Here is a 24,461-nt window from a genome sequence, read left to right as displayed (position 1 = left end):
CTGGAGAACCTGGGAACCGTTTAGTGCTATGGACCATGACCGGCACGAGCTGTTTCTTGTACTTGTAGGCATACATAATATTACTGTACTAGCTCGACCTGATCATGGACTTTAGTATGTAATCGTTGCACCACTAAGGAGTAAGGGAAAGGTGTCGGGCGCACAAGTCAATCACCATACAGGTACTTGTAAATTAATGTAAGCCCTCCATTGCACTAAGTGGCGCAGTCACACACAGGATCTCTGCAGGATATTCCCAACACGACGCGACCAGGTGACGCAGAGTGCCCGTATGCTAACGTTAGTCGCGGCCGTGTCACGCAGTCACGCATACAGGATCGTGTCCCACTCGAGAACTTCGTTCTTCCCCAGATCTAGAGGTTCGCAGTCAATAACGCCGGCATATGTGACTGACTGCACAGAAAGCTCCAGGTTAGCTAGATGCAGAGCAAGGTGTGTCGTAAAATACCTAGGCTACAGCTGCTAACCTTTCTTTATTACCGTACACGCGCCCTGGGAACAAAACACTTTTGTTTCTTGGACAATACTAGTGAGAAGCTAATTTGGCAAACCTTTAGGCGTAAAGCAGCTGATGAGTAAGCTATGTACATGTACATGTATAACTCCACGAAAAGAAGAATAGTATTAGTAGTGGTCTGTCGCGCAGGTCGTTGCAGCTGAACGCCTATATACTCCGCAGAGCGTTTACTCATGTCTCCTTCAGGATTTCATCAGATGCCAGCAATGACGCACATTGGCACCATACTGGTAAGTGGCCTCGTATCACTTATGGACATTAAGCGATATCTTCATTGGCCGATAGCCGATAATCTTGACGGAGACAAAGCGCATTTGTGGAATAGTCAGCATTAGAATGGAACCTACCAGATGAACCATATTTGCTTCCAGAATTTATTTATGCACGGCATGCATTCGTGGGCTGATCACAAGCATCTCTTATCCTTTTTGCGGTGTTTTTTTTCCTACAATAAAGGTTGCTAACGTATCTCGAGGGGAGACAATCCTGGTATCCACATAAAAGCTCATTTAAAGTCAATGTGCATTGGATTGCATTTACAAAGGTTGATGCGGATGATCACATAGTGTTGATTAACAACTCGACAGGGACAGCTTTGAGATTCTATTCGCATTTTAAAAACACAATGGTTCTTGTTTTGTCGATTTCAGAAATATTTCTGAGCACTGTGCAATAGTGCACGCACACCAAAGGATACTCGCAGGGATCGAATGTACATGTAGATCGTCCTCATACTGATTTTCCCTGAAGTACAGTCTGTAAGTTAAGTGGGTAGACCTCACCAGGAATTAATCTCTGATTTCAAATGCAGATTGTTTGTGTGCATCTTGCTTGGCCTGGAGCCGCCCAGCGCAGTGGACCACTAGGCGATCTGGATCCCGATGTATCAAGCTCCCTGCCAGCCGCCTGTTCAATGTGCAATTGCACCGGCGGAAGAGTCGATTGTCAGCAACTGAATTTGTCTTCATTCCCCACAAGTTCTTTACCAACATCCATTACTGAAATGTAAGGCCTCCTAAAATGCTAATCAATATTATAATTATTCACAATGACCTGAAAAAAGATATCAAAAGACATTCACGATTAGCGGGAGACTCTGTTAAACAGAGGTTCGCGCATCGCAGGCACGCCACCGCCCTCAGGGAGCAAGGCGTAGATGCATGGCCTAAGGCAGTGGGAAAGGAATTCGTCAGGAGCTAACCGCGGAAGATATACATCTCCATGTATGAGGTTGTGACCTGTGAGTGTGACAAGACAAATAACAATGTGGATTACTTTATGGCCCTGGAGGATGTTTGTATAGCCAGTCAAGAACAGCCGAGGCATGGAAGGTTTGTGAATAATGAGTTACGTTATACTGAGGTAGTAAATATATTAGGGATGACAATCCCCTCGAACAAGCTTAGAGAGATCATTGGTTCCCTGGGGAGTTGGTTTTTTTTTTTTTTTTTTGCGTTCCTCTCACAATTATAGCTGCTTCCCATGCCTGGCTTTAAATATCATCAGTTTTGGTCAAATGCAATTATGCTGAAATTCCACCCCGAATGACCTCACAAACATTGATTGTGGTTTCTGAATACTACATCTATGGTTCCTAGTCTCATGGAACAATGCTTCCACAAAAATATTTGAAAGTCAATGCCAATAAATGCTAATGACGGTTCATCAGGTGTCCAGACTTCCACTCGGATATAGAACCAATGTAATCATCATGCATATACAAAGGAAGGATCAAAGATCATGAGTTATGACCAACTGTCGATGACAGTAACTAGATTATAATACAGTCGGCAAGTGCGACAACAAGGAACAAAGTTGCCCAGGTGTATTGAGACGTCCAACGACATGACACCTTTTGCTCCAGAACACCCATGAGTTACAAGCCAACAACCTTCTAACTTAGAAAGGGTCGGATTAGAAAATTCAAAATTACTCACATGATACGCCGTCATTAGCTATGGCGAAACGTACGTCGTGTAAAACTACTTCAAGAAGTACTTGATAGTATACTTGGCTCGTCCATCATATAGACATCATAGTGGAGATCACACTAGCTGAACATCCGAGTTCTAATAGTGAGAAGTGATCATTTAGCAGGAAGCACTCATGATCACGTCATCAGTTCTGAGGCTGGAAGAGTTTTGGCGCCTGAAGGTGCAAGGTTACCAAAATGTATAATTATGTGCCTCGCCAGACAAAATTTGGCAACTCTGGCACGGTGGCACCTCTGGCTGTTCTATGGTTATAATTGAATATTTCGGATCCTAGCATCCCTCATTATCCAAATGATCGTCTTTATTGTTATTATTATTATTATTATTATTTGAAACTCGGATGTTGAGCCATAAATAAATGTAAAAGAGAAAAGGACATATGGATACGAGTTTAGAGTAACTCTCCATCACTGTAACATGATACTATATACAGTCAGAAAGTGCAATAACTAGGCACAAAACTGACAGAGTACTGAGACATTCTGTCAGTTTTGTGCCTAGTTATTGCACTTTCTGACTGTATATAGTATCATGTTACAGTGATGGAGAGTTACTCTAAACTCGTATCCATATGTCCTTTTCTCTTTTACAATTATTATTATTATTATTATTATTATTATTATTATTATTATTATTATTATTATTATTGGTCACTTCTCACTGCTTCCACGCCTTCATTTCACTCACCTTTTGTAGTAGCTCACACCGTCTGAACCCTCTCACATCTTTTCTGCTAATTTCTTTCGTCTTCTCTCCCACTTAAGTTTTTTTTTTTCTTCACACCTCACCTTGTATACTCCCCACTATCCTATAACCTATAAGTAGTTTGTTTTTTCCGTACAGCCTCTATTGTGAGACGATTTTTCCCTGATGATAGTCTCAAGAAAATCGATTAGGAACAACCATCTTAGATACATGTATTCTCATTCATCATTTTTGTAATGTCCGCTTCACTTATACTATTAATCGCATTAATAAAATTATTATTATTATTATTATTATTATTATTATTATTATATTTCCCTCAAACCAGTTAATATTATTATTATTATTATTATTATTATTATTTCTCCTGTATTCACTTCTTTCGAAGGCGATAAGCCAGACCCACCGGGAAATATTTCCATGGGTGGGACAGCAAAAAGAAAGTGAAAAAACAAAAACAAAAATAAATAAATAAATAAAACCTAAAAACCAAAGGGACAAGAACTAGTTGAAGGAAGAGGAAGAAAGGAAAGAAACTCAATCCGAACTCCAACATCAAAACAATAATAAGGAATTTGCAGCGACAGGCAAAATACATCAACCAATGAAGGGAGTAGTAACAAAGGAAATATCAGTCTTTATCAGTCGTTATTCAAGTCTCTTAGCTATTGAACATGAGATTTTATTATTATTATTATTATTAATGTTGAACGGCCTCTGCTGGGAAGACGACTACACCATAGCTCAGTGGTTAGAGCATCGCTGGCTACAAGCGAGGGTCCCTGGTTCGAGTCCTGGTGGTGACAGTCAATTTTTTCTTCAGACTTTTCCCGTTTGTCTCTTTCCCTCAAACCAGTTAATATTTTATGACTTGGGGCTCCCCGCGTGCTAGTTTGTACGTGAAGTGTGTGGGTTACAGTGAGGGCTGCGTCCCACCCGCCTGTGTGGATTCACAGGAAGTGTGAGTTACGAAGTCTGAAGAAAATGTTGAACGGCCTCTGCTTGGATGACGACTACACCATAGCTCAGTGGTTAGAGCATCGCTGGCTACAAGCGAGGGTCCCTGGTTCGAGTCCTGGTGGTGACAGTCAATTTTTTCTTCAGACTTTTCCCGTTTGTCTCTTTCCCTCAAACCAGTCAATATTATTATTATTATTATGCTTTGTTGGGATGTGGAATAAGTGGAGAAAGCAGCAGCCATGGGTGACTTGTACATGTATGTCCAAACTATCATACGACGGCTGGCAACCACAGATGTGTTATTTGCTTTCTCAGATTATTGTCGCGTAACAGACTTCGCACGCTGGCAGCTACGTCTTTCTACAGATTTTCAGACCTAACGGACCTGTGAGTACGGCCGTGATTGCAATCTATCTCATTCTTGTAACAAATTGGCTGAAAACAATCCTCAAGAGAAATGCCTTTTTTATTAGGCGGTCAAGCTATGTTGATTGATATGGTGGTAAATGCACGTTTGCCCACACACACTAGGGTCAAGCGGTGTGTTTCCTGAAGGATTAAAGTTGCAAAAACGAGTCTTCATCTTTGTAACTGGATTTTGTTTCGCTGTACACTACTCTTTCAGGTTCCTTGACAATAACCATCTATCAAATTTGCCCAGCGGACTATTCAACCAATTAAAGAATTTAGAGATATTGTAAGTTATTTTTGAGAACACTGAATGTCACACTGGTGATGTAGAATTTAATTAATGATATTCTGTTAAAATCATCTCCTGCTTATGCAACACTTTAAAGAGACTATTCCGGTTTAAAGTCCGTTAAACCATGCGTAATGTGTGCGTATTAGCGCTCCCCTCGAACGCAACGTTTGTTACAAGGCGGGGCGTCACACCAGCCTATGAGGATGTTCAGCCGGCTAGTGGTTTCAAGTCTGAATGAAATGAAATGGAGACCAGTCGTGGTTGACATAACGACTTCACCCCAAAGCATATTGGTACAACGTCGTAGGCGATCAGCAAGGGTCACTTCTCTGAAAGTTGTTAGACTGTTGCTTTTCGTGAAACGGGAGTAGGACCAGGGCTTGAATTGTGTATGTACCCTTGTTTCGAGGCGGTGAGCATTGACCAATTTGTTTAGAAAATTTGAAGTTAGTGATAAAATGTCGCGATGTAATTATGATAATTGTAAGCAGTCTCTTACTCTTCTCTTTTTACGTATTCCTTTTCACTCTCACCTTTCTATATGCGTCATTTATGTTTTATATTTGCGTCAATAATAATTTTAATTATAGGTTAGTGCATGGCAGGGAGGGCCCTATGGCTTGTTAGTGCCCTCCAGGGTAGAATGAACGCGTCATCAAAGAGTAGTAAAATTACAAGTGAGCGGGCTTTAAACTCTGATAAGGCCCGCGGCGGGAAAGTTGCTGATTGGTCAGCTCCTAGGCAACGGGATTGACCTCGTTCTAAATGCTGTGGTGGAGAACTCTTGGACAGGCCTTCCAGCCTTTGGTGAAACCAGAAATAAATAAATTGCAATAATATTTAAATTGGTCAGAGCATCGCTGGCCTCAAGCGAAGGTCCTTGGTTCGATTCCGGGTGGTGACAGTCAATTTTTCTTCTTCAGACTTTTCCCTTTTCCATTCCGTCAACTTGTGAAAAATGTCAAATAAACAGCCTCTATGTGAACCATGTGTTTTAGGAACCTTGCCTCAAACAGACTTAGAGCACTTCCGGGTCGTATATTCTCCGGCATGGAACGCTTGACGGATCTGTAAGTAAAATCTTCAATAGCGGATTTGGAGAGCTGCTTCATATTGCCAGGGTTTGTTTTCGGGTCTTTAAGTAAAAATTTCAATAGCGGATTTGGAGAGCTGCTTCATATTATCAGGGTGTTTTCGGATCTGTAAGTAAAATTCTTAATAGCGGATTTGGAGAGCTGCTTCATATTGTCATTTTGTTTGTTTGTTGTGGCTATGAAAGTTCTGATGGTGAAGTGTTGAAGGTAGTGACGGTGATAGTGGTACTTGATTGTTGATTGTTGTTAGAGATTATACACAATGTAGGGAAAGGATGGTACACTGTCCTGGCGTTGGCAGTTACGGCGGCGGTGACAGCGGTGGTGGTGGTGGTTGTTGTAATGATGCCAGTCATGGTGGAGGTCTTATACGCTTTCTGGTTGTGCTGGCACGAGTAGTGCTAGTATCAGTGATGAAGCTGGCCGTGCTGGAAGCGGCGCTCGTGCTCGATTTGTTGTTGTTTAAGAGCTTGTGAATGGGCCTAATGCTGGTTTTGCCAGATGCCCTAGTAGTGATGTAAGCTTACATGTACTAGGTTGCTTACGGCGTCCATAGTGCTGTGTATGCTTGTCATGCTGGTGGTGTTGGTGGTGCTGATAGTGGTGAAGGTGGTGATTGCGGTGCTCATTATTTGTATAGTGCTGGTCTTAGAGGTGGTCGCTGGGGTGGTTTTGTGGGCTTCCTGCTCGTCTTTGGCCAATTCGTGATTTTTGTGCCTTTTGGGAGTGTCTCCGTTTACTCTATATTGTATTGTGGATATCTTTCCATCGATTTGGTGCGCCGGTCATTCGAAGGTGCCGAGACATTTGTTTCTCTGAGCACAGCGGGCGTCAAAAGCTCCGTTTCACCCCATGCTAGCTCTATGCACGGCCATGTGAGTTGTGTGCCTGCTGAAACCCTACTTTTACTTGGGTGTGACTGCAATTTCGTTTTCCAGGTACTTAGACAGCAATCAGATCTTCTTTGTGTCTCCAACTGCCTTTTACGGACTCCACTCACTTGAGAAACTGTGAGTGTACATTCACACAGTATTTATTTGCATTGACGCAACATTTTTGAAGTAATGGCTCATCCTCTGTAGTGAATTGTATATACTCATACCGAGTGAGCTGCAGAACACAGCTAAATTTGACTTAGCCAAACTGTCATAGTGAAATGAACCATGGTGAACACACATTTCGCACGTTTAAAATTCAGGAATGCAAGTTGTCTGAATAGCTAGTAAACGTACTGGACCCATTGTGACACTACGTATTAGTTCCGCTCATGAACTCCCACAGCACGATAACCGGCACGATAACTATGGGTAATTATAGAAGGGTCGAGATTACTATGCTAGAGTTTCTTCTATGAATGAGACATATTCAGCTGACTGGCTCTTGCAAGTTGACAATTGATGGTTCTCAATCCAGAACGCTTTATTCTATTTTTTTAAGTCGAAGACCAATTTGAGTCTCGCATAATTTGAGACACTCAGGTTATATTATAAAACAATCTTTGGGCACACTTTGAAATACATTCTTTAGTAATGTTTTCTGTGCGGCTCGAACTTCTATTTTTGTCCTTCTCCAGATCACTAAGAAATAATAGTCTAACTAGACTGGAGCCAGATGTATTCGCTGTACTTACTCCAGAAACAGTCCTGTAAGTTCCAACACTTTAGAATTTGCGAAGATGATGGGAGGGGGGAGGGGGGGGGGACGAGCGTAAGCTGCACAGAAAAGGTATGGATAGCGATCCAGCACGTAAACATCTCTTTAGATTGTCCCACTGCATGGTCCCCACTCCCCAGTAATCTTGAATATATCCTGCATTGTTTGCATGCGAGAAGAATAACTGGGAACGAATGTTCGATAGTCGCTTGGAATAGGTTTGCTGGTATTGCAAATTTGCTGTAGTAGTACGAATTCTCGCTATTAAAGCACTTGTTTGTCTTTTCTGTACTCCGATAATTAATCGGTGTCGCTGATGTTTATCTTTCAGTATTATCAATGAAAACAATGTGCGCGGTGAGAATGCCTGTCCCATTACGACGGTCGCCTCCAGTAACTTACAGGCTGATGCAACAGCTATTGAGGCCAGAGGAAATAGTAAGTTCAGTCGTTGTGAAGAGCATCCAGTGATTGCGAGCAAGAATCCGGTATATTTTCTTGCACGTATCCGTCACGTTAACCAACACACGAAATTATTTCTATCGTCTTTTTGGGGCATTTTGTCGTTTAAACCCAAGACAAAACTACTAACCTGCTCATTAAGTTAAGTTCTCCTCATTTGTGCCTTTCGTTTTTCGCGTTGATACTAGTCTTGTCGTACACAGTATGTACAAGATTCCATCACGATAGTCACATCCCAACCAGATTAAATAATATTGACAATGTTACACTGGATTTCTTTGGGCTAGACCTAACCTGTGAAGACTCTCCCCCCCCCCTCCTTCCCAAACGCAGGGAGTAAACCTCCATACCTTTGCTTCAATTCTTTTAAAATAAGTTTCACTGTAATAATAATTATTGGTATTTCTGATCAAAGCCAGAGCAGGCAATCGGAGATGGCAAAAATAATTCTGATGAATTTCAACTTATTCCATGTTGTTAACTGCAGTGTTATCGCAATGTGGTACGGCAGCTCTCACATGTTTTAAATTAAACCAAGAGACGAGATTCGACTGCAGGTGTCCTCAAGGAACTGCATTCTTCAACCACAGTTGCAACGATAACTCAACATGCTCAAGCCAGCTCGGAAATTGCTCAAACTTCATCCAATGCGTCACGACCGGGATAAGCAGTCGTCTGAAATGTACCTGCCCAGAAGGCACTGAGATTCGTCCGTCGTTACAGTCAGATATAGCGTCACCTGAGTGCATTGTTGCTTGCAACAGCACTGAAGTACGTGATGAGCCGGGACAGTGCGTATGCGCTGATGGATATGCAGGTCAGGGGCCTTACTCTCTCTGTACCTCTCTCTTTTTCTCTCCCTCTCTCCCTTTCTCTGTCTCTGTCGGTCTCTGTCTCTCTCTCTCTTTTATTATAATCACTACCGCTATCATCGCCAAAACCTTAAAATTTTGCGTACTGAAATCCACAATCATAACAATTTCGGATTTCGATAATGGGGCTAGACTCCCAAGACGGTGAAAAGTGAAATCCTCCACAATGACAAACATAACAGTGACAACCTGGTGATTGGCCATTTCCCAATAAAATCGGAGTAACAGGTAGCAAGAAACACAAAGCTTTTCTGAAGTTGTGAACCAGTCCTTTACGAACGTAATCACACATACTGACTCATTCGGTTCTGCTTGAATCCTTTCTGCCTTCTTCCAAAATTCTCGCCCTATTACTTTAGTAGTAAGTGCCTGTCGTCTGCCACCAACACATTTTCCCATAGACCTTTTTTTAGTATAGATTGTATATGTTTTCTCAAGTCAAGTTCAAGCCTCACAATGCATTTGAAAAATACAAGACTGCCTACACTGGAGAAGAAATCAGAAAGGTGCATGTGTAAAATAAAGTGCTCGACTTTCCCTTTTCAGCACTCTCAACTGTACTACAGGCTGCTCCCGTTCCATTTCTCTCATACCTATTCCTTGCCTTTGGCTCTCTTTCTGTGCGTTTTCTCCAGGTGACGAATGTGACGATATTGATGAGTGTGATAATTCCACCCAGAGTTTATGTCCGCCGGAGCAGCTCTGCACAAACACAATCGGTTCTTACCAGTGTACATGTCGACGCAGAAATTTCAGTAACGAATCTTTATGCTTAGGTGAGTCGAAGACGCTGAAATTGTGTGTGATTAGAGATTGAGGCATACAATTACCTGAGTCTTTCGTCCTCTGTTCTCCGTTTTATCTATCTTGGCCAAGCAGCTTTATCGACACAGTAGTAATCACAATATTTAGACGTAATCGTTTGTCGCTCTCTTCTTCGAATTGCCATCTCATTGCTATGTCTATGTTCCACATAACTTGGGTTTATATGTATACAGGAGTATGTGCGTCAGACACCACCAGTGGGCAAGCGGGTACTCTGAACTGGGACCAAACCTTTGAAGGAGAAACCCTGACTATTCCCTGTCCGTCAGTACCCGATATGAATGCTTCTCGTCGCTGCGTCTTGTCGGAGGACAACGCCAGTAGGTCAAGTGCAATGTGGGGTGCAGTGGACAGTTCACAATGCCTGTCTGACCCGGAATACGATATCAGTGATTTATTATCGGTGAGCATTTTAGGAGGAATTAGAAAATATGAATATTTTCGATGATAAAAATAAGGCGGCGTCGAGACATGAAAATAAAAACGACATTCAAATCCTTTCATATTTTCCATTAGTGTCGTGGTATGAGTGCGCTCACTGTATTTTTGTATCGATATTTTCGATATTGAACTTAGTTTGTTCGAATTTTTGGCACAACTACTAGATGTGTGGATATGAGAGTTTTTGAACAATATCTTAGATGAATACGTAGTATATTTCGTCTGTTGTGTGCCTTCAGATTTCCATTAGCACCGATGATCCGGGGCAAATACTGTTTTTGAGCGAGAGCTTGCGAGATGTGACTGGAAATGTGTCGACGCTTACGAGAGACAATTTTATTCAAATCTCAGGATTCATGGAGAGGATGATGATGGCCGTGGTCCAGGGAACGTTTCCAAGCAATGACAAAACCCAGGTAACAGTCCATGCTCGTCGAACCTCTTTTAAAATAAAAACAATAAAATCATATTCGCCGGATCCGCGTCGGCATCGCTTGAATGTTCAGAAACACGCAAACTAGCCTTCTCATCCGCAGGCTACCACTATGCCAGTTCACCTTAGTGACCAATGCAGACCTCAAAAGTGAGTTAGGGAGACTTGGGGAGTCTTCTTAGAATTCATATCCGTCCAAATCCAAGATTTGCGTTAAATTGTGCACGTACAAAAATGAGAGAGCACCTGTAAGTGCCCAGATCTGTCCATTCGCGTTCCGGACACAGTAGATATTGTTAGCTTTTTACCGCGCACGGTAACTCCAACCGTCGGCCTGGCCCGATTTTGTGTGTTTTCAAGACATTGTTAGCATTTCGATTTCTGACGCAACAATCGACTTGTGACGAGCCCTAGTTGGAATCTCACCGCTTGCATTGTTGGATTTAACGAGAATGGTAGAATGCTAAGCATGTCTAGTGTTGCAGGCATCTACATTACAATCTGTTCTTTTGGTTCCCGGTGTACACTTGCAGATCTCAAAATCCATCGTGGGAACAGTGAGCAACGTCTTGAATGCGCCAATGGAAGCATTCGCGACTCAAGGAGCGGAAAGGTAAAATCGATGTCCACAGAATGGGCCAACTGACTTGCTTCCAAAGCTTTCAAACCATTGAAAAGAGAATTATCAGGCAGGTGATTTCTGTTGTGACAGGGAGAGTGGAAGCCTGAACACTCTACAGCACGACGGTTGTGAAAGATCGTGGTCTAGACAAGCATAAAGTTCACCAGTCCTTGGCTCCATGTGGCAAAGCAATGGCGGTTGTGTTCCGGATGGGACAATAAATACCTGATTTGCCATTGTGGTCCGATTGCGGAATCCATCGCTCAAATACTTGAGCTCAGATGGCGAGCCAAGGAAAATCGCATAACTTGTGCCCACAATTTCCACGTCTCAAATACTTGGTCAATGATTGGTACCCACTGGTTCTGTTTGGTTCGGAATTTCCTGACTCAAGTACCGGTATTTCGAGATTGGGTCAAGTCGAGAACCATCCAGCAGAACAAAGTGAATTATTGACTCTGACAAGAAATGCATCGGACACGTCGGTAGACTAATAAAAACAAATTGTAACATTATTTAAAAATCATGTTTATTTTGACTATTTAGGAGGGTAAGGTGGTTTCAAGATTTCCTTCAGAAACTTGTACAACGGCTTTCTACAGGCGATTTACACCATAAAGGGAACCTACCCGCAGATTTTGAGCGAAATCGAAGATATCGACTTGTGCACATACTGTGTTTTTCTCAGAAATATGACAAACCAGTTTCTGCTTCGGTTAGGAATTGTTGTTTAGTCCGCTGATATTATCAATATCTGCCGAATAAAACGGGATTTGGATCCTTTACAGCCATATCAGAGCTAAGTGAAGCATCCTTGGAATGTCCAGTAATCATGCATACATCTTAAAGTTTTGGTCAAGTCTGGAGCGATCAACAGAAATGAGAAACCATCAAACTGCAGCAACTATTTAACCAAATATTTATTCTTGGTCTTTTCAGAATTACACTCTCCATGGAGACCCTGGTGACATCTCTTAGCATATCCGCGGACGAAAGTATCGAAGCTATAGAGGAGAATGTTGGTTTCGTCGTCACATGTCCGGATGCTGTGAAAGAAAATGGGCCTGGCGTGGTCAATCAAACTGATGGATCTCGACGTTTCGGTGTCGACTTGGCAAGGCTTGGATCGATAGGTGAGTCCTTGGAAGCGCATGACTCTTCTTGTCAGACCTTCAATGTTGATCGCATCGTATCGTATAAAATCCGAGTGGTGCAATGAGACCCTTCTCCTTTATATAATTGTTTTTTCCTGCAGGCCATGATCTCAAATTCAAATTGCCAAGCGATCTGCTGGCTGCGGAGGGAATGCCCCCAGATCAAGGACGGCCCGTTGACTCATGTGCATCAAGGGCTCTGCAGCTAATCGTTTACAGACAAACCTCCCTGTTTCAGGACTCTCGCTATCAAGCCATCTTGGGAGGTGAAAACGGGTCTGTATCCAGAATTGTATCGGCTCAGATGGGCAACACTTCTCTACATAACCTATCGTCGCCGGTGTCAATATCTTTTGACATCAATAACACAGTGAGTGTAAACGTTCAGCACGCTCAGAACGACGATGTTGTTTGATTCGGCATTGTTCTTAGAACAAGTTAGTTTATAGATGCGCGTGCACATTGGCTGACAGGCAGCAGCCTAGCAGTAATCTGGCACGTAACGTAACAGCTGTGATGTCTGATGCAGCACTCCCAGTCACACTGCTACAGTAAGAGGGCGTAGAATAATCCAGTTCTGTAAGGCCAAAACAAATTATGACCTTGTTTCCGGTCGCCCGACCGGGCCACTTTTTCCCAAATTCTGAAACTTTTTTTTGGTCCCAAATGTATACAAACGGTGGCAATGTCATGTGTGCAAGTGCACTCAACGAGTCATAACTCAGTCAAATCTCAACCGAATTCCACAATCGAAACACCTACAAGGTAGCAGAGATTCTCAGCTGTCGGCGCGAGAACCTCCGGGGTCGATACGAGCTAGAATAACGGAGCTGGAAGGACTCGAACTGTTTGCTTGATTTCTCAGGATGTACGAAAACAGAAATACACCACATGCTGTACAAGAACAGTGAGTCAGTCACTTTGACATTGATCCTTGCCATGATATATGTACAATGTACATGTGTAGGTGCTCTTGTCCATCAATACCACAACGATTGAGGAACCAAAAAAAGTATCCAAAAAAAGTTTCATTCCGGCCGACCGAGTCTCCTTTTTCAGGGGTTGCCGACCGGAAACAAGCCTATTTTTTGTTTTGGCCTAATATCAAAACCCTGGTGAATTTGAATGCATTGCATCGCCCGAAATTAGTCCTTACGAATATCGCTTTGGGCCCGGTATTATTCTGTACAGTTCCGGAGTATAATTCCTGATTCCGCTTTGTCCTTGGCAGAAGAAATAATTATAATTCCATCCGAGTCAATTCTAGAGAATAATGCTTTTGGTGAAGACAAAATCATGAGTGCAGTTGAAGGATGAGCTCTTTCTTCACGGAGTTGTTGTTGCTTTTACTACTTTTTCGTGTTCCCTGCTAACCCCTACTTATTTTGATTTCCGTGGTTGGCTATCACCCACTCTCTCCCAATGGCCGGTGTTTTCACTGAGTCCTGAGATGTGGTAATAAATATTTGATATGAAGTTCACGTAATCAAGTAGCGTGCTCCACTGTCTGAAGAATGCTCAATACCCATCTAGAGCAGAGCCTTCTATGCGAGACAGAGATTGGAAGCTGTGTCATAACTCAGAGTTCCACGTATTCATACCATCATCAATGCCTGAACATCGTAGTAATGCGTGAAACTCAGAGTTGCGACACAGCTTCCAATCTCACTCTTATGTAATGTGAAGTTCAATTTCTTTGTACCATTCGAGTATCTCTTTGTGGTCTTACGTTGTGTATGTTTCAGTTTTTGCCGAGCGCCAATGTGAAATGTGTGTCCTGGGATTATTCGCTGGGTAAGTGCGTGCTACAGACTGTGGTGATGCAACTTGTTTTGTACTTGCAGTCGTAGGCTCCAAATTATCAAAGATTATGGCAGTCAGTGTCGTAATGAGAACCCCGGATATGTTACGTTGTTCCCACTTTTATTCCAACTATTTGAAAAACAGCGTTGTTTCAACAAGGTACACATGGTGAAGTGCTCACTCACTCTCAATTGTTTCGACAGGAAACGGTGTTTATCCAGAGACGATAGCTCTAGTCAGTTGCTACATCAGTCACTATTATTACAAGTTTTAAATCATGGGCCTCCTGGCCAGTGAGCCGTGTAACGGAGAGATTAACAACCGACCAGAGCTGTGGTCATACTGGGAAAACGCATGTGTAATAATTATAAAAAAAGAATACGCCAATATTGGCTCGAAGCAAAGAATCCATGAGGGCAGCTTGCACTATAATTATTATCATAGATTGAAATGACTACAAGTAGCACACATTTTCTTGTCTTGCATAACAGGTGGCTGGAGTGAATATGGCTGCAGCTTGCGTGAGGTCGTGAACGGTTCGGCAACATGCGAGTGCAACCATCTAACACACTTCGCAATTCTCGTGGTAAGTCAAGAAAAAACTTATAATTAGGTTGGGTGCACACACGTACTGAAGTACACCTTTAATCAGCTCTACTCTTTTTAGGATAAATACTATGAAATATTCAGGGGTCGAGTACTGGCAGGCTCGTTCCCATTGTATTTTTACGATATCTGGCATAAACCCAGGAGGAAGATCCCAGGGTCGCTATTAGTGGCTTGTCAAAATTAGGACTGAAAAGATATGCCTACACCCAAGAGCAGTGGTCCGATATTCTCAAAAATTGAATATTGCTCCATATTCTAAGGGCTTTCCCTGTAGTGGATGCAGGAGAGCATGCCAGGGTGAGATTTACATGTTATTTCCTCCTCATAAAAATAATAGAAAAGGTCCCCATTTTTAGAAGAAATTCTGACGAGGGGCGACTGGACCGAAAGGTCGATAATTTTATCAACATCACAATAAAGAATTTGCAATCCAGCGCATGCGCAGGTCATGAATAGTAACTGAATAGAGCAGTAGTCAGTTGACAACCCCCACCCCCCTCCCTGTTTCATAATGCAGTTGCGAGATGGCCACAACTTTCTTACTTCGAAGTAGTTATAACAATAATTATAGCAGAATTACTGTTTCAGAACAGTTTTGCAAAGCAAGAAAGCTGAAAATTGTCCTTTGTTCCTTCTTCCTGCAGACTCGCGCACACCTGGCTGATACGATTCCCGCTGCCATTCTGACATACGTCTCGTACATTGGCTGTGGACTGTCAATCTTGGGAGTCACCGCCACACTAGTGACCATTCTAGCAATCAGGTACTGTGGATGCCCAAGTAAAGTAATAAATAATATTATCATGCAATACAATAGTCCGGAATAGCGCGAGCTCCAGTGTGGGGAGCAAACCCTTTCTTATGCAATACAATACATTAGAAAAAGAGACAACAGTGCACGTCAATAGACCTGTGGAATGGAGCTGTACTTGTTCTATAGTGCACACCTCAATTGTTTCGCATTTTTCGGGTGAAATAAGTGAAAAAATCTGTCGCTAATGGTCTGATACGTTTTTGTTCTGCTTTGCCATCTAGGAAACTCCGAACAAAAGCCCACCAAAAGATGGTGTTTGGACTCTGTATTTCGCTACTGGCAGTGCTGATACTCTTTCTGTTTGCGGAACAAGTCGTCAGTGACACCATCATCTGCAAGGGAATCGCAATGGGGCTTCACTACTTCTTGCTGTCGGCGTTCTGTTTCGCTGCGGCCGATGCTACGTATTTGCACCGGCAGATCGTGCGAGTAATAGCCATCAGCAAAGGGGTCTTCACAGTGAAGCGATCCTTGCTGTTTGCACTGGGTAAGTCACGTATTCAGCTGATCTAATCGGCGGTGAATTTCATGACGTTTCCATCAGCTGCATTAATCGACACTCGATTTGGAACGAAGATATGAAAATTTGTGGCGGCAGTTTATTCCAACATATTTTCTTGATGTTTCCGGGCGAAGGCACTGTTTCTGATCATGAACCGCAGTGTTCCAACGATCTAGCCTTGCCCCTAATGTTGCAGTGTGCAGTTCACCTCCAAAGCGTTAACCTTTTTGTCTGCCTACAAATAGACTGCACAAAAAACTATGGAGTGGGTAATGTTGTTATGGATAATGTTCAGTAATGGCTTACCAAGAGAGAGAGAACTGGTTGATGTGCTGTCGTTCTCGTCTGCAGGTGTGCCTTTGGTGATTGTAGGCGCAACAGCAGGCGCGACTGGGACAAGCGTATATGGGCGCGGCACTGATATGAACTTGTATGTATGAGAACCCTTGAGTGCTAGAAATAAATATGGGAAAATCAAGGGGATTGAAATCAGGTTCATGTATATGTAAAATTTAGATTAAATGAATACGATGTGTAGATTATTAAAATGTGCTTTGACATGTGATGTTTGAATTCTTGAAGGACAATACGAGTTTCTGGGACCCTCGAGGTGCAAGGGGCAACATATATTCCAAATAAATTGATACTTTAGTTGAATGGTTTTTCACCCTGAAGTTGGGCCATGCCCGAAAATTTGGTGCATTCCATTTATATATAATATTATTTATTCTTATCTCTTTTGGAAGTGAAGTGACCTTATGCAGCGAAGAGAACGTAGTTGGAGAGTTTGAAGTGAGGTACCCTGTAATGTATGATTGGCTGCAATGGAGTCTCCGAGTGCTTAGAAAAATTGATACTAGTTAAAACTATGTTCATCTTGCACTGCCAGTGTTTGCAATAGGTCACAAAAAGTTCAGAATCCTGCTGACACAAAATGTACCTCTTTTCTGTGCTATTTTTCCACAGCTGTTGGATCCATAGCAGAGTTTACTTCTTCGGCACTTTCATAGGTCCACTCGTGTTAATCATGCTGTACAATGCTACTATTCTGGCTACCGTGACGCGTGCTCTGATGGGAGGCAAGGGCAAGGTAGCCAGCATGAAGAAGGCCAAACGCAATGACGGCGTTCGTATGGCGCGCGTAGTCCTCTCATTGTCCATGCTGCTTGGCCTAACCTGGATAAGTGCTTTCGTAATGTTGCTAACGAACAGCATAGTTGTGCAGTACGTATTCACCATCTTCAACACCCTACAGGGCTTCGCTATATTCGTTCATACGATACTTGATAAAGACGTACGCAAAGGATGGTCGGACGTTCTCTTGCAACGTAGAAAGTCGACCAGTGTTCGTGGAGCCCTATACTATACCTCACATGTGAATCGACAAGTGGACATGTTTGAGACACGAACGACCAGTATGCATGGAAGTAGGCGCTCTACCTCAGCGCGTTCACTACCAGAGCGGGTTATCATAGCAAGCGCAGCGAAGAACAACAGTTCCATCTCCTCTACAGTTGAACTACCTGTATCTCTGAAACGGCCAGCAAGTCGAAGTGATAGCATGGGGAAACAGGAGTTTCAGCCACTATGGGAAGAGCAAATTCAGGGCTTTTCACCGCCACATTATCACGGAGGCCTTGCTAAACCTCAATCATCACAATCACCACTCTCCTATGCAGCTGGAAAAAGTAGCTACTCATTTGTGAGCAGTCCGTGGAGATCGATTCTCGAGCCATACCAGGAAAAGAAGTCACCTCTAGCTCTAGATCCAGATACCTACCAGATCTCTCCTGAGCATCATAAAGAGCCTTCGCGTGACAGGCGCTACTCCTCCATCAGCATCACAAGCAGTGTATAAGATACAGTGAAGCCTGTCTAAAACGACGAGGGACCTTCAAAATGTGGTCTTTGTTGCCAGATGGTCTCCTTAGTACCCACGGTCATTTGACTGGAAATAGTATCCTTTGATCCTGGTTTCGGTGGTCTTCTTGGACAGGTGGTCGCCTTATCCAAGTGGTCGCCTTCACAGGTTTTACTGTTCAAGGAATAAGCCGCATAGGGAAGAAAAACACAGCACACCTCAGCGGTTCTACTCAGCACCTCAAGTCACATAGCACCCGACATAAATTCAACTCATTCCAGCTCAGAGAACAACACGAACGATTTGGATGTCAACCACTTGAACACTACGTGCGTAATTTTCCAGCTGCCATCCACTTTAATACATGTATTTAATACTTGAATAACAACCGGCATCAATGATATTAATACGATGACTAAATTTTCGTCACCGCCATACCCACCACACGCAGACACAGAAAGTAACCCCAAAGCTTTCTACCACTACCAACATCTATGCCTGATTCCATGGCAGTCTGAGGCTCATAAAACTAAACGCTATGGTTCTGTTATCCTTTCTTGTCTTGCCCCCAATACCGTAACGACATGTAAAAAAAGCAAGTGCGTACGGCCATAGAAGCCGTGCTTCAACCATGTTTCTAGTATTCAACCATGTTCTCTATCCAAAATATTCTTCTACGTAAACATCATCAGTTTCCACTGTGCTGTGCACACGACCACGCATGCGCTGTGTCTGATTTGAGAGGGCCAATTTCCTTCCTGCTCATCAAGTGATTTGCAAATTGCTTTCGAGGCTGTAAGGCATCTTATTTGTGTTGTTGTACATGATCATGATTTTTAGATCAATGCCGCCTTCGAGGTATGTAAGTTGGCACCAACAATACCAGCATGTTCTTCAATTTTATTGAACTTACTTGGTAATTTTTATATCAGTTGTCTGAGGATTGCCTTAGCTTTGCTATGTGCATGAAACGCAGCGTTACAACAATGACCTAGCCGGCGGTCTCTGTTCTCTTCTGTCTTTGTGGTAAATTTTGTTACTGTTCCCTCAAGAGGTACACAAAGGAAGTAAATAGGGCTATTTTCGTTGTTACTCAGAGTTTCATGGCAAAAACCAATCATCAGACAACATAAGGAGATTAGAAAAAGCGCAGGTATATGAAGGCAAGCAGAGGAGATAGAATAGTTCAGAGCAGACAGTATGATAATCAACACCTCCCAGAGGCAGTATGCTCTGACGTACCAGAATCAACAGGTGTTGGGTGCCTATGGTGAAAAAAACAAAGGAGCCAGCGACAAGACCAACAAGAAGACGTATGGCTTCAAGAGCATGAACTGCCCACCCCATATAGAGCAGTTAAGAGCATTTGAGGACGACATGTACCATGGTAGAATTTTCTTTCCAACGTGCCTCGAACCAGCTCCCGGACAGAATGAGGAAGGTTAGCCCTCGGACTTACGGCCCTCGGGCTAACCTCTCGGGGCAATACTATGCCATAAGGCCCTCGCAACCATGCGAGAACATACACTTAGTGCATATGTTGCGCACAATCTGAGAATTTGGGCAATCTGAGAATTTGCGCAATCTGAGAATTCCCAGATTGCGCAGACCAGGCACGGTGAAACCGTGTGCCTGAGCTTCTCCGAGACTTCTGGGAGCACACTCAAGCATGTTTGGGGCACAATTCCAGTGTGTGGTTCGTGCAATCTGTGGATTTCTCTCAAAACCTGAAGAGCACAGCGAATTCATGTGGGGCACAATCTGCTAGTGCAATCAGTGGATTTCGTTGAAAATCGTGAAGAGCACGGCGAATCCAAGTGGGGGCAATCTGTGCATTTCGTTGAAAAACATGGGTAGCACAGCGAATCTGTGTGGGGCGGAACCCTTGGCCCGAGCTGTGAAAAAAAGAACGAGGAGCACAGCGAATCCATGAGGGTTGCAATATGTGGGCGCAGTCTGTGGATTTCGTGGGAAAAAACATGAAGAACACAGCGACTTCGTTTTCAGCGAAATCGGGCCACAGATTGCCGCCACACGGATTCACTGTGTTCTTTATGATTTTCTGCGAAGTCCACAGGTTGCACCCACAGACTGCGCTCCACATTAATTCGTTGTGCCCTTGAGGTTTTGAGAGAAATCCACAGATTGCACGAACGGCGCACGTGAATTTTGCACCACACGTACTTTGTACTTGGGTGCTGTAAAAACCGGAAAGTTTAACGTTTTGTAATTTTGGCATGATAACGTGCAGAAACTTTAACGACGGCTACCTGGCCACCCATCTGCATGCCCATCTTTACACAGACATCCAGCGATAACGTTTTTTTTCAAATAACGAAAAATAATTGGTCGTTAAAACGTTAGACTTTGTGACTCGTTAGACTTTCCGGTTTTACAGTATACGGGTACCGCTTGTGTACATGTGCTTCCAGAAGTCTCGCAGAAGGTCAGGCACGCTGATTCACCGTGCCTGGTCTCGTGCCACAAATATTATCGTGTCACCGCAGATGCAGATTGCGCAGGCAATCTGCCCAATCTGGGAATTCTCAGAGTGCGCAAATTCTCAGATTGCGCGGAACATATACAGTCACTTATCACTCTCTTAGTATTGACTCCCATTGATTTTCGCTATACCTAAGCAGTCAAATATTCCTGCATATTTGAGTCCTTATGGGCTACATTGACCGCTTATATTTGACTGCTTAGGGGTTGCGCAGTTGAACGGTGCCTAGTGCAGCATGGTCACGCATGAGTATGTGATGGTGCAACAGTTGTGCAATCATAAAACCGGGATTCATGACGGTATCGTTCTGGAATTTGAAATACGGACTGTTTGTCGTGATAAATCCAATATTGACTTCGTACTTTGTAAGTATCTCTTTGTCTGTCACCAGTTAATCCTATATTTTATACATGTAGGAGTTGACTTCAAGACGCATTTGCAGCCTCGAAAATTGTCGAAATGGAAGCAATGTTATTGAAGATGCATTTCGAGCTTTCCAACAATGTATCTCTTTCTTTAAAATGAATGAATAGAGGTTACCCAATGGCTAGGACCCCCAGGAAATGTCTCTGCGTGCAATTATTGCTGATGAATTGCAATATTAAGCCGTAGAAAAAGACTAGGAGTGGAATAGATGAATGTTAGCACCATCCTAGCATTGAAGTCGTGTTGCAAAGTGCTCTCAGATCAATATGAACTAAAGACACTACACGTATGAGGCATTTACTAAATCAGTTGTGTTCAAGTACTTGTATGTACACATATTAATAGTGGAATACTCTTGGGGCACTAGCCTAGGAGGTGCTTCTTCTTTACCCATAGATGCATAGAATGTTTTGTTAGCTCTATATGGGCCATATCTAGGCTATATTGCCAACTGGGGTTTTTATTGGCAGGGGAAACTGGGAAGTACAAAACCAATTTTTGAAGAGGCCACATCTTACAATGTACATGTACATGTACATGTTATAAGAATTTGAACATTCTGGACACCTTTGCACGAGAAGTTCTGCTACACCAAAAGCAAAGCCCTTGTGCTGGTGAAACTTGGCAGACATCATCTCTGATAAACATAAATAAAATCGTAAAAGACCTCCGCTTTGCCTCGGTCTTTTACTCTGCTTTTATTTCCTATATTGACCTCATACTCAGTGAATATTAGATACGTAATGTGTGGGAAGACGCGCTCGCGCCCGAAACGACTTGCGCGCCCCCCAAAAGTGTGTGGCCCTTAGCAGGGGGAAACCCCTACAGTGTGTGTGAACACTTATCAACGATTTAGACTATGACAATGATTGTATAGCTGTTTTTCTGAGCTCAAGACAGTTGACAACTTTGGGCGCGTTCGAATTATCACTCTTTGACTTTTCGAGGAGTTTCGTTTTTCTGAAGACGTGGCCTTATTGGCCTCTTCAGGAAACGAAGCTCCTCGAAACTCCTCGAAACTCCTCAGCCTCATCCGATGGGAGAGGTGGATTAGTTCCGAAGAGTTTAGAATAGGTACGTAACGTTGCACGTGAAAATGGTCGATCTGATCGGACCTCATCATCGCCATGACAATTCCACTGAAAAACTCTAAGATGATAGAAACCGTTCTAATAAGACACTTCAACTAATCTCTTTTAAGCATTTGTTTGAACAGTTGATGGAGATAATTCGAACACTTCCTAAACGTGTCCAAGCGGCCTGAGTAAAAGTACATAGTACTTCGAGGTGCGTGTGTCCTTTTGTGCGCTGCACTGTCCCCAGCTCTGCTACTCGCCACAAGAACGCATTGACTGGACGAGAGTAACACTGTTGTTGTCGTTCGCTGCATGTAGCACTACAAAGTCATGGAAATGTGTGCTTGTGCGAGTCGTACCTGCGGTCCGCTTCGGCACTGCCACGTATCAAATATAATAATTAAATGGTTTGGAACACTGGTCCCAGTCGCACCAGGCACGGATGACTGCACTGTGGCATACGCGTGACTCATGCCTCCTTTTCAGATCCTGCTATTATTCCCCTCGTTCCTCAATGCAGTGCATGTGCACGTACAATGTAGTTCGTTTGCTGACCGACATCGCTGCAGGTGTGGGGGCATAACCATGATTAACACCAGTAAAGAACATAACGAGTCACCAACCACTGAACCAGTCCATGCATCAAAATTAATTATGTTGACAACACAGAATCTTCGTCTGTGCAGCCTGTCACTGGATCGCATTTGCGGGAATTCCCCATAATGATTCCCGTCCCCATTAGTACGCGCATACGGCTGTTCAGTGTTGTCAGCTATCGTGTGATGGACATGGCGAATAACATGACGCTGGCGAGCACAGGCACACATGACTTACTTTGTACTTACTACTCTTTCCTGCATGTGCCGCGCCTCGACTGGCATTATAAAATAAGGCAGAGGAATATTGTGCTACCTCAGTGCAAAGATCTCTTCTCCAGACGAATGCTTGCATAAAATTTATGTCTAGTTTCTCCTGTTCCAGTGCACCAGCGGGACGTGGGTTTTCCAGCAGAATTTAAAATAGTTCTAGGTAAGCGTAGCGTTTGTGGGTGAGCGAAATCAAGAATCCTTCAGAGAGGGCAATTTCACTGTGTACCTACTGCAACCTAGTGTGTCATCAGCGACTGTCACTCACCGACGTGGTCTGTAGTGTAGACTAAGTATTTAAACAGTATGGCATGTACAAGTGACTATAGACCGTGTCCCGCTGGTCGCAAACCAGACAGGACAATTGTCCTGATGGGAAAAACAGGCAATGGAAAGTCTGCCGTGGCAAACGTACTGGCGGGAGATTATAACGGTGGCCTCTTCCCCGAATCCAGCAACCCTGCGAGTGAAACGAGTGGTTTGCCGACGCACACCGTTCTAGTGTCGTACGCTGGCAAAGACCATGCCATCAAGATTGTGGATACGATCGGCTACGGGGACACATCCTTGTCGGAGAAAGATGTCTTGAACGCACTGGCCAAGGTGGCTCAGACGTGCACCGAGGGAATCAATCAGATTCTCTTTGTCACACGCGGTCGATATACCCAGGAGGATAAAACCACCATGGATGCGATGATGAACGTGATCTTTCAGCCCGACGTGGCCAAGTTCTCTACTATCGTGCGCACTGCAACACCCGCCAAAGAACTGGACGAAGCTGTGGTAGCTGCCAAGACTGCCGAGTATCGCCAAGAGATGATAACGCTGCATCCGAATCTCGTCCAGATCAATACCTTTCTCATGATCAGCAACCCGGACGATGGTGACGAACGCAGTATGCAGATGCGCCGACGCTCTCGCAAGACTCTTCTCGATCACGTGATCCTGCATTACATGCAGTGCTATGCGACTCCAAGTTACACCAGTGCTGTAGCAAGGGTCAACAAACACCTGAACGCACAAACTGCCCAGCAAGAGGAACAGAAGCGCCTCCAACACGAGCTAAAGGCCAGAGAGGCGGAGCAGGAGAGACTTCGGCAGGTGCAGGAAAGAAAGGTCCTGAAAATGCAGCGTGTCAATGAGCAGCTCCGACGAAAGGAAGCAGCGTCGCAGGGTGGTGACGACTGCATCATCTTGTGATCTCTCCCTGCTCCAGAGTGTAAAGAGCTACTGGATGGTACGGCGGTGGACTGTACGTTGTGTTCCAATTCGTTGTTGCATTGTCTTCGTCTCATCGTGCCAGAAACATGGCATAGGCTATAGTTTATACTTGTCCATGTACTTGAGAATTCACGAATAGCTTATTCCATGTACATTGTATCAGTGTCAGTAAGAGCACTTGAGCACTGCTGCAAGTCAAGGGCAACTCTGCTTGGTGACAGTATTACATGTACATGTATATGCATACAGTAGTAGTGATTTGGTGCATTCCTGACTGTGCGTAAAGCTCCTAAAATAATTATTGCCCAAGATCGTGGAACTGTA

The 24,461-nt window shown here is 43.6% G+C and overlaps 2 protein-coding genes across 2 annotated transcripts; both read left to right on the top strand.

The window, feature by feature from the left end:
* The first annotated feature begins 338 nt into the window (after positions 1–338).
* LOC135828406 (adhesion G protein-coupled receptor L4-like) lies at positions 339–18,483 on the top strand. The gene is made up of 21 exons (XM_065340859.1): positions 339–768; positions 1,350–1,543; positions 4,513–4,584; positions 4,823–4,894; positions 5,899–5,970; positions 6,933–7,004; positions 7,568–7,639; positions 7,979–8,085; positions 8,597–8,926; positions 9,617–9,757; positions 9,980–10,209; positions 10,487–10,663; positions 11,214–11,293; positions 12,242–12,435; positions 12,558–12,826; positions 14,202–14,250; positions 14,751–14,845; positions 15,513–15,631; positions 15,904–16,169; positions 16,536–16,614; positions 17,151–18,483. The coding sequence occupies exons 1-21, from the start codon at positions 712–714 to the stop codon at positions 18,040–18,042; spliced, it is 3,639 nt and encodes a 1,212-aa protein (XP_065196931.1). The 5' UTR covers positions 339–711; the 3' UTR covers positions 18,043–18,483.
* A 4,739-nt stretch (positions 18,484–23,222) lies between these two features.
* LOC135828008 (GTPase IMAP family member 4-like) lies at positions 23,223–24,116 on the top strand. Its single transcript, XM_065340444.1, has one exon. The coding sequence runs from the start codon at positions 23,223–23,225 to the stop codon at positions 24,114–24,116; it is 894 nt and encodes a 297-aa protein (XP_065196516.1).
* Positions 24,117–24,461: the final 345 nt, after the last annotated feature.

This window comes from Sycon ciliatum, chromosome 12 (genome assembly GCF_964019385.1).
Source record: "Sycon ciliatum chromosome 12, ocSycCili1.1, whole genome shotgun sequence".
NCBI classification, from domain to species: domain Eukaryota; kingdom Metazoa; phylum Porifera; class Calcarea; order Leucosolenida; family Sycettidae; genus Sycon; species Sycon ciliatum.
The sequence above is the reverse complement of the archived record's forward strand: the minus strand, read 5'-3'. Positions and strand labels throughout refer to the sequence as shown.